We start from the raw sequence: 9781 nt of genomic DNA, 5'->3' as shown, positions 1-9781 counted from the left end.
CCAGGCGGCGCGGCCCGGCGCGTCTCTGCTCTTCGTGTTTCAAATCATGCTGCATAAACGTCCGTAACTCCTCGATGCCTTCACTTACAATTTTCAAACTCTGACACCGCCAAGCGACTACCGACCTCAGTCCGTGATATCAATTTCAGCTCGATACCACCTTACTGTCCCAGGCAAAAACGCACTCAAAGGCGCAAATGCAAACCGAAAAGAAAAACCGATTACACAAACTCACGCAAAAGCTACTTCTTCGTCACATGTAATTACAAATTAACCACTTTCCGATACTCTCCTTTCATTCTACTGTGGAAACTAGTATTTTTTTACGTCGCCACACGGTCCTATATCAAAGCAAACTACGCTCACTGGGCCAGGCGGCGCGGCCCGGCGCGTCTCTGCTCTTCGTGTTTCAAATCATGCTGCATAAACGTCCGTAACTCCTCGATGCCTTCACTTACAATTTTCAAACTCTGACACCGCCAAGCGACTACCGACCTCAGTCCGTGATATCAATTTCAGCTCGATACCACCTTACTGTCCCAGGCAAAAACGCACTCAAAGGCGCAAATGCAAACCGAAAAGAAAAACCGATTACACAAACTCACGCAAAAGCTACTTCTTCGTCACATGTAATTACAAATTAACCACTTTCCGATACTCTCCTTTCATTCTACTGTGGAAACTAGTATTTTTTTACGTCGCCACACGGTCCTATATCAAAGCAAACTACGCTCACTGGGCCAGGCGGCGCGGCCCGGCGCGTCTCTGCTCTTCGTGTTTCAAATCATGCTGCATAAACGTCCGTAACTCCTCGATGCCTTCACTTACAATTTTCAAACTCTGACACCGCCAAGCGACTACCGACCTCAGTCCGTGATATCAATTTCAGCTCGATACCACCTTACTGTCCCAGGCAAAAACGCACTCAAAGGCGCAAATGCAAACCGAAAAGAAAAACCGATTACACAAACTCACGCAAAAGCTACTTCTTCGTCACATGTAATTACAAATTAACCACTTTCCGATACTCTCCTTTCATTCTACTGTGGAAACTAGTATTTTTTTACGTCGCCACACGGTCCTATATCAAAGCAAACTACGCTCACTGGGCCAGGCGGCGCGGCCCGGCGCGTCTCTGCTCTTCGTGTTTCAAATCATGCTGCATAAACGTCCGTAACTCCTCGATGCCTTCACTTACAATTTTCAAACTCTGACACCGCCAAGCGACTACCGACCTCAGTCCGTGATATCAATTTCAGCTCGATACCACCTTACTGTCCCAGGCAAAAACGCACTCAAAGGCGCAAATGCAAACCGAAAAGAAAAACCAATTACACAAACTCACGCAAAAGCTACTTCTTCGTCACATGTAATTACAAATTAACCACTTTCCGATACTCTCCTTTCATTCTACTGTGGAAACTAGTATTTTTTTACGTCGCCACACGGTCCTATATCAAAGCAAACTACGCTCACTGGGCCAGGCGGCGCGGCCCGGCGCGTCTCTGCTCTTCGTGTTTCAAATCATGCTGCATAAACGTCCGTAACTCCTCGATGCCTTCACTTACAATTTTCAAACTCTGACACCGCCAAGCGACTACCGACCTCAGTCCGTGATATCAATTTCAGCTCGATACCACCTTACTGTCCCAGGCAAAAACGCACTCAAAGGACAGCACAGCTTGCGAGGACAGCAAGGCTTGCGAGGACAGCATGGCCTGCGAGGACTGCACGGCTTGCGATGACAGCACAGCTTGCAAGGACAGCACAGCTTGCGAGGACAGCACAGCTTGCGAGGACAGCACAGCTAGCGAGGACAGCACAGCTAGCGAGGACAGCACAGCTTGCGAGGACAGCAAGGCTTGCGAGGACAGCACGGCTTGCGAGGACAGCACGGCTTGCGAGCACAGCACTGCTTGCGAGGACAGCTAGACTTGAGAGGACAGCTCAAGTTGCGAGGACAGTTCAACTTGAGAGGAGAACACAACTTGAGAGGAGTGCTCAACTTTCGAGGACAGCAATGCCTACGAGGCTAGCATGGCTTGCGAGGACAGCACGGCTTGCAAGAACAGCACGGCTTGCGAGGACAGCACAGCTTACGGGACCGCACAGCTTGCGAGGACAGCACAGCTTGCGAGGACAGAACAGCTTGCGAGGACAGCTCAACTTGAGAGGACAGCTCAACTTGAGAGGACAGTTCAACTTGAGAGAACAGCTGAAGTTGAGAGGACAGCTCAGCTAGAGAGGACAGCGCAACTTGAGAGGACAGCTCTACTTGAGAGCACAGCTCAACTTGAGAGGACAGCTGAACTCGAGAGGGCAGCTCAACTCGAGTGGACAGCAAAGCTTGCGAGGACTGCACGGCTTGCGAGGACAGCACGGCTTGCGAGGACAGCACGGCTTGCGAGGACAGCACGGCTGGCGAGGACAGCACAGGTTGCGAGGACAGCACAGCTTGCGAGGACAGCACAGCTTGTGAGGACAGCACAGCTTGCGAGGACTGCACAGCTTGCGAGGACAGCACAGCTTGCGAGGACAGCACAGCTTGCGAGGACAGCACAGCTTGCGAGAACAGCACAGCTAGCGAGGACAGCACAGCTTGCGAGGACAGCAAGGCTTGCGAGGACAGCACGGCCTGCGAGGACAGCATGGCTTGCGAGGACAGCACGGCTTGCAGGGACAGCACAGCTTGCGAGGACAGCACAGCTTGTGAGACAGCACAGCTTGCGAGGACAGCACAGCTTGCGAGGACAGCACAATTTGCGAGGACAGCACAGCTTGCGAGGACAGCACAGCTTGCGAGGACAGCACAGCTAGCGAGGACAGCACAGCTTGCGAGGACAGCAAGGCTTGCGAGGACAGCATGGCCTGCGAGGACAGCACGGCTTGCGATGACAGCACAGCTTGCAAGGACAGCACAGCTTGCGGGGACAGCACAGCTTGCGAGGACAGTACAGCTTGCGAGGACAGCACAACTTGCGACGACAGCACAGCTTGCGAGGACAGCACAGCTTGCGAGGACAGCTCAACTTGAGAGGACAGCTCAACTTGAGAGGACAGATCAACTTGAGAGTACATCTCAACTTGAGAGGAGAGCTCAACTTGAGAGGAGAGCTCAACATGAGAGGAGAGCTCAACTTGAGAGGACAGCTCAACTTGAGAGGACAGCTCAACTTGAGAGGAGAGCTCAACTTGAGAGGACAGCTCAACTTGACAGAACAGCTTAACTTGAGAGGACAGCTCAACTTGAGAGGACAGTTCAACTTGAGAGGACAGCTCAACTTTAGAGGACAGCACAACTCGAGATGACAGCACAACTTGAGATGACAGCACAACTTGGGTGGACAGCACAGCTTGCGAGGACAGCAAAGCTTGCGAGGACAGCATGTCTTGCAAGGACAGAACGGCTTGCGAGGACAGCACGGCTTGCGGGGACATCACGGCTTGCGGGGACAGCACGGCTTGCGAGGACAGCACAGCTTCCGAGGACAGCACAGCTTGCGAGGACAGCACAGCTTGCGAGGACAACACAGCTTGCGAGGACAGCACAGCTTGCGAGGACAGCACAGCTTGCGAGGACAGCACAGCTTGCGAGGACAGCACAGCTTGTGAGGACAGCACAGCTTGCGAGGACGGCTCAACTTGAGAGGACAGCTCACCTTGAGATGACCGCTCAACTTGAGAGGAGACCTCAACTTGAGAGGAGAGCTCAACTTGAGAGGAGAGCTCAATTTGAGAGGAAAGCTCAACTTGAGAGGTCATCTCAACTAGAGAGGACAGCTCAACTAGAGAGGACAGCTCAACTAGAGAGGACAGCTCAACTAAAGAGGACAGTTCAACTAGAGAGGACAGATCAACTAGAGAGGACAGCTCAACTTGAGAGGACAGCTCAACTTAAGAGGACAGCTAAACTTGAGAGGATAGCTCAACTTGAGACGACAGCACAACTTTTGAGGACAGCACAGCTTGGGAGGACAGCACAGCTTGCGAGGACCGCTAAAATTGCGAGGACAGCATGGCTTGCGATGACAGCACGGCTTGCAAGAACAGCACAGCTTGCGAGGACAGCACGGCTTGCGAAGACAGCATGGCTTGCGAGGACAGCACGGCTTGCCAGGACAGCACGGCTTGCGAGGACAGCACGCCTTGCGAGGACAGCACCGGTTGCGAGGACAGCATGGCTTGCGAAGACAGCACAGGTTGTGAGGACACCACGGGTTGCGAGGACAGCACAGCTTCCGAGGACAGGACAGCTTCCGAGGGCAGCGCAGCTTCTGAGGACAACACAGCTTCCGAGGACAGCACAGCTTGCGAGGACAGCACAGCTTGCGAGGACAGCACAGCTAGCGAAGACAGCACAGCTTGCAAGGACTGCACAGCTTGCGAGGACAGCACAGCTTGCGAGGACAGCACAGCTTGCGAGGACAGCACAGCTTGTGAGGACAGCACAGCTTGCGAGGACTGCACAGCTTGCGAGGACAGCACAGCTTGCGAGGACAGCACAGCTTGCGAGGACAGCACAGCTTGCGAGAACAGCACAGCTAGCGAGGACAGCACAGCTTGCGAGGACAGCAAGGCTTGCGAGGACAGCACGGCCTGCGAGGACAGCATGGCTTGCGAGGACAGCACGGCTTGCAGGGACAGCACAGCTTGCGAGGACAGCACAGCTTGTGAGACAGCACAGCTTGCGAGGACAGCACAGCTTGCGAGGACAGCACAATTTGCGAGGACAGCACAGCTTGCGAGGACAGCACAGCTTGCGAGGACAGCACAGCTAGCGAGGACAGCACAGCTTGCGAGGACAGCAAGGCTTGCGAGGACAGCATGGCCTGCGAGGACAGCACGGCTTGCAATGACAGCACAGCTTGCAAGGACAGCACAGCTTGCGGGGACAGCACAGCTTGCGAGGACAGTACAGCTTGCGAGGACAGCACAACTTGCGACGACAGCACAGCTTGCGAGGACAGCACAGCTTGCGAGGACAGCTCAACTTGAGAGGACAGCTCAACTTGAGAGGACAGATCAACTTGAGAGTACATCTCAACTTGAGAGGAGAGCTCAACTTGAGAGGAGAGCTCAACATGAGAGGAGAGCTCAACTTGAGAGGACAGCTCAACTTGAGAGGACAGCTCAACTTGAGAGGAGAGCTCAACTTGAGAGGACAGCTCAACTTGACAGAACAGCTCGACTTGAGAGGACAGCTCAACTTGAGAGGACAGTTCAACTTGAGAGGACAGCTCAACTTTAGAGGACAGCACAACTCGAGATGACAGCACAACTTGAGATGACAGCACAACTTGGGTGGACAGCACAGCTTGCGAGGACAGCAAAGCTTGCGAGGACAGCACGGCTTGCAAGGACAGAACGGCTTGCGAGGACAGCATGGCTTGTTGGGACAGCACGGCTTGCGGGGACAGCACGGCTTGCGAGGACAGCACAGCCTCCGAGGACAACACGGTTTGCGAGGACAGCATGGCTTGCGAGGCCAGCACAGGTTTCGAGGACAGCACGGGTTGCGAGGACAGCACAGATTCCGAGGACAGGACAGCTTGTGAGGACAGCACAGCTTGCGAGGACAGCACAGCTTGCGAGGACAGCACAGCTAGTGAGGACAGCACAGCTAGCGAGGACAGCACAGCTTGCGAGGACAGCAAGGCTTGCGAGGACAGCACGGCTTGCGAGGACAGCACGGCTTGCGAGCACAGCACTGCTTGCGAGGACAGCTAGACTTGAGAGGACAGCTCAAGTTGCGAGGACAGTTCAACTTGAGAGGAGAACACAACTTGAGAGGACTGCTCAACTTTCGAGGACAGCAATGCCTACGAGGCTAGCATGGCTTGCGAGGACAGCACGGCTTGCAAGAACAGCACGGCTTGCGAGGACAGCACAGCTTACGGGACCGCACAGCTTGCGAGGACAGCACAGCTTGCGAGGACAGAACAGCTTGCGAGGACAGCTCAACTTGAGAGGACAGCTCAACTTGAGAGGACAGTTCAACTTGAGAGAACAGCTGAAGTTGAGAGGACAGCTCAGCTAGAGAGGACAGCGCAACTTGAGAGGACAGCTCTACTTGAGAGCACAGCTCAACTTGAGAGGACAGCTGAACTCGAGAGGGCAGCTCAACTCGAGTGGACAGCAAAGCTTGCGAGGACTGCACGGCTTGCGAGGACAGCACGGCTTGCGAGGACAGCACGGCTTGCGAGGACAGCACGGCTGGCGAGGACAGCACAGGTTGCGAAGACAGCACAGCTTCTGAGGACTGCACAGCTTGCGAGGACAGCACGGCTTGCGAGGACAGCACAGCTTGCGAGGAGAGCACAGCTTGCGAGGACAACACAGCTTGCGAGGACAGCACAGCTTGCGAGGACAGCACAGCTTGCGAGGACAGCACAGCTTGCGAGGACAGCACAGCTTGTGAGGACAGCACAGCTTGCGAGGACGGCTCAACTTGAGAGGACAGCTCACCTTGAGATGACCGCTCAACTTGAGAGGAGACCTCAACTTGAGAGGAGAGCTCAACTTGAGAGGAGAGCTCAATTTGAGAGGAAAGCTCAACTTGAGAGGTCAGCTCAACTAGAGAGGACAGCTCAACTAGAGAGGACAGCTCAACTAGAGAGGACAGCTCAACTAAAGAGGACAGTTCAACTAGAGAGGACAGATCAACTAGAGAGGACAGCTCAACTTGAGAGGACAGCTCAACTTAAGAGGACAGCTAAACTTGAGAGGATAGCTCAACTTGAGACGACAGCACAACTTTTGAGGACAGCACAGCTTGGGAGGACAGCACAGCTTGCGAGGACCGCTAAAATTGCGAGGACAGCATGGCTTGCGATGACAGCACGGCTTGCAAGAACAGCACAGCTTGCGAGGACAGCACGGCTTGCGAAGACAGCATGGCTTGCGAGGACAGCACGGCTTGCCAGGACAGCACGGCTTGCGAGGACAGCACGCCTTGCGAGGACAGCACCGGTTGCGAGGACAGCATGGCTTGCGAAGACAGCACAGGTTGTGAGGACACCACGGGTTGCGAGGACAGCACAGCTTCCGAGGACAGGACAGCTTCCGAGGGCAGCGCAGCTTCTGAGGACAACACAGCTTCCGAGGACAGCACAGCTTGCGAGGACAGCACAGCTTGCGAGGACAGCACAGCTAGCGAAGACAGCACAGCTTGCAAGGACTGCACAGCTTGCGAGGACAGCACAGCTTGCGAGGACAGCACAGCTTGCGAGGACAGCACAGCTTGTGAGGACAGCACAGCTTGCGAGGACTGCACAGCTTGCGAGGACAGCACAGCTTGCGAGGACAGCACAGCTTGCGAGGACAGCACAGCTTGCGAGAACAGCACAGCTAGCGAGGACAGCACAGCTTGCGAGGACAGCAAGGCTTGCGAGGACAGCACGGCCTGCGAGGACAGCATGGCTTGCGAGGACAGCACGGCTTGCAGGGACAGCACAGCTTGCGAGGACAGCACAGCTTGTGAGACAGCACAGCTTGCGAGGACAGCACAGCTTGCGAGGACAGCACAATTTGCGAGGACAGCACAGCTTGCGAGGACAGCACAGCTTGCGAGGACAGCACAGCTAGCGAGGACAGCACAGCTTGCGAGGACAGCAAGGCTTGCGAGGACAGCATGGCCTGCGAGGACAGCACGGCTTGCGATGACAGCACAGCTTGCAAGGACAGCACAGCTTGCGGGGACAGCACAGCTTGCGAGGACAGTACAGCTTGCGAGGACAGCACAACTTGCGACGACAGCACAGCTTGCGAGGACAGCACAGCTTGCGAGGACAGCTCAACTTGAGAGGACAGCTCAACTTGAGAGGACAGATCAACTTGAGAGTACATCTCAACTTGAGAGGAGAGCTCAACTTGAGAGGAGAGCTCAACATGAGAGGAGAGCTCAACTTGAGAGGACAGCTCAACTTGAGAGGACAGCTCAACTTGAGAGGAGAGCTCAACTTGAGAGGACAGCTCAACTTGACAGAACAGCTCAACTTGAGAGGACAGCTCAACTTGAGAGGACAGTTCAACTTGAGAGGACAGCTCAACTTTAGAGGACAGCACAACTCGAGATGACAGCACAACTTGAGATGACAGCACAACTTGGGTGGACAGCACAGCTTGCGAGGACAGCAAAGCTTGCGAGGACAGCATGTCTTGCAAGGACAGAACGGCTTGCGAGGACAGCACGGCTTGCGGGGACATCACGGCTTGCGGGGACAGCACGGCTTGCGAGGACAGCACAGCTTCCGAGGACAGCACAGCTTGCGAGGACAGCACAGCTTGCGAGGACAACACAGCTTGCGAGGACAGCACAGCTTGCGAGGACAGCACAGCTTGCGAGGACAGCACAGCTTGCGAGGACAGCACAGCTTGTGAGGACAGCACAGCTTGCGAGGACGGCTCAACTTGAGAGGACAGCTCACCTTGAGATGACCGCTCAACTTGAGAGGAGACCTCAACTTGAGAGGAGAGCTCAACTTGAGAGGAGAGCTCAATTTGAGAGGAAAGCTCAACTTGAGAGGTCAGCTCAACTAGAGAGGACAGCTCAACTAGAGAGGACAGCTCAACTAGAGAGGACAGCTCAACTAAAGAGGACAGTTCAACTAGAGAGGACAGATCAACTAGAGAGGACAGCTCAACTTGAGAGGACAGCTCAACTTAAGAGGACAGCTAAACTTGAGAGGATAGCTCAACTTGAGACGACAGCACAACTTTTGAGGACAGCACAGCTTGGGAGGACAGCACAGCTTGCGAGGACCGCTAAAATTGCGAGGACAGCATGGCTTGCGATGACAGCACGGCTTGCAAGAACAGCACAGCTTGCGAGGACAGCACGGCTTGCGAAGACAGCATGGCTTGCGAGGACAGCACGGCTTGCCAGGACAGCACGGCTTGCGAGGACAGCACGCCTTGCGAGGACAGCACCGGTTGCGAGGACAGCATGGCTTGCGAAGACAGCACAGGTTGTGAGGACACCACGGGTTGCGAGGACAGCACAGCTTCCGAGGACAGGACAGCTTCCGAGGGCAGCGCAGCTTCTGAGGACAACACAGCTTCCGAGGACAGCACAGCTTGCGAGGACAGCACAGCTTGCGAGGACAGCACAGCTAGCGAAGACAGCACAGCTTGCAAGGACTGCACAGCTTGCGAGGACAGCACAGCTTGCGAGGACAGCACAGCTTGCGAGGACAGCACAGCTTGTGAGGACAGCACAGCTTGCGAGGACTGCACAGCTTGCGAGGACAGCACAGCTTGCGAGGACAGCACAGCTTGCGAGGACAGCACAGCTTGCGAGAACAGCACAGCTAGCGAGGACAGCACAGCTTGCGAGGACAGCAAGGCTTGCGAGGACAGCACGGCCTGCGAGGACAGCATGGCTTGCGAGGACAGCACGGCTTGCAGGGACAGCACAGCTTGCGAGGACAGCACAGCTTGTGAGACAGCACAGCTTGCGAGGACAGCACAGCTTGCGAGGACAGCACAATTTGCGAGGACAGCACAGCTTGCGAGGACAGCACAGCTTGCGAGGACAGCACAGCTAGCGAGGACAGCACAGCTTGCGAGGACAGCAAGGCTTGCGAGGACAGCATGGCCTGCGAGGACAGCACGGCTTGCGATGACAGCACAGCTTGCAAGGACAGCACAGCTTGCGGGGACAGCACAGCTTGCGAGGACAGTACAGCTTGCGAGGACAGCACAACTTGCGACGACAGCACAGCTTGCGAGGACAGCACAGCTTGCGAGGACAGCTCAACTTGAGAGGACAGCTCAACTTGAG

At 55.3% G+C, this 9781-nt stretch overlaps 3 protein-coding genes across 3 annotated transcripts; all 3 read left to right on the top strand.

Annotated features, from left to right (window-relative positions):
* Positions 1–4015: 4015 nt before the first annotated feature.
* LOC124770070 (prestalk protein-like) lies at positions 4016–5248 on the top strand. Its single transcript, XM_047249181.1, has one exon. The coding sequence runs from the start codon at positions 4016–4018 to the stop codon at positions 5246–5248; it is 1233 nt and encodes a 410-aa protein (XP_047105137.1).
* Positions 5249–5832: 584 nt separating this feature from the next.
* LOC124770069 lies at positions 5833–8054 on the top strand. Its single transcript, XM_047249180.1, has 2 exons — positions 5833–6563; positions 6839–8054. The coding sequence occupies exons 1-2, from the start codon at positions 5833–5835 to the stop codon at positions 8052–8054; spliced, it is 1947 nt and encodes a 648-aa protein (XP_047105136.1).
* A 728-nt stretch (positions 8055–8782) lies between these two features.
* Positions 8783–9679, top strand: LOC124770068 (prestalk protein-like; the record flags this gene model as incomplete). The annotated part of the gene is made up of 1 exon (XM_047249179.1): positions 8783–9679. A coding segment is annotated over exon 1 (897 nt), but the record flags the coding sequence as incomplete, so codon positions are not given.
* Positions 9680–9781: the final 102 nt, after the last annotated feature.

The sequence above is a fragment of the Schistocerca piceifrons genome, unplaced genomic scaffold, assembly GCF_021461385.2.
Source record: "Schistocerca piceifrons isolate TAMUIC-IGC-003096 unplaced genomic scaffold, iqSchPice1.1 HiC_scaffold_77, whole genome shotgun sequence".
Lineage (NCBI taxonomy): Eukaryota > Metazoa > Arthropoda > Insecta > Orthoptera > Acrididae > Schistocerca > Schistocerca piceifrons.
This window is presented reverse-complemented; position numbering and strand designations above follow the sequence as displayed.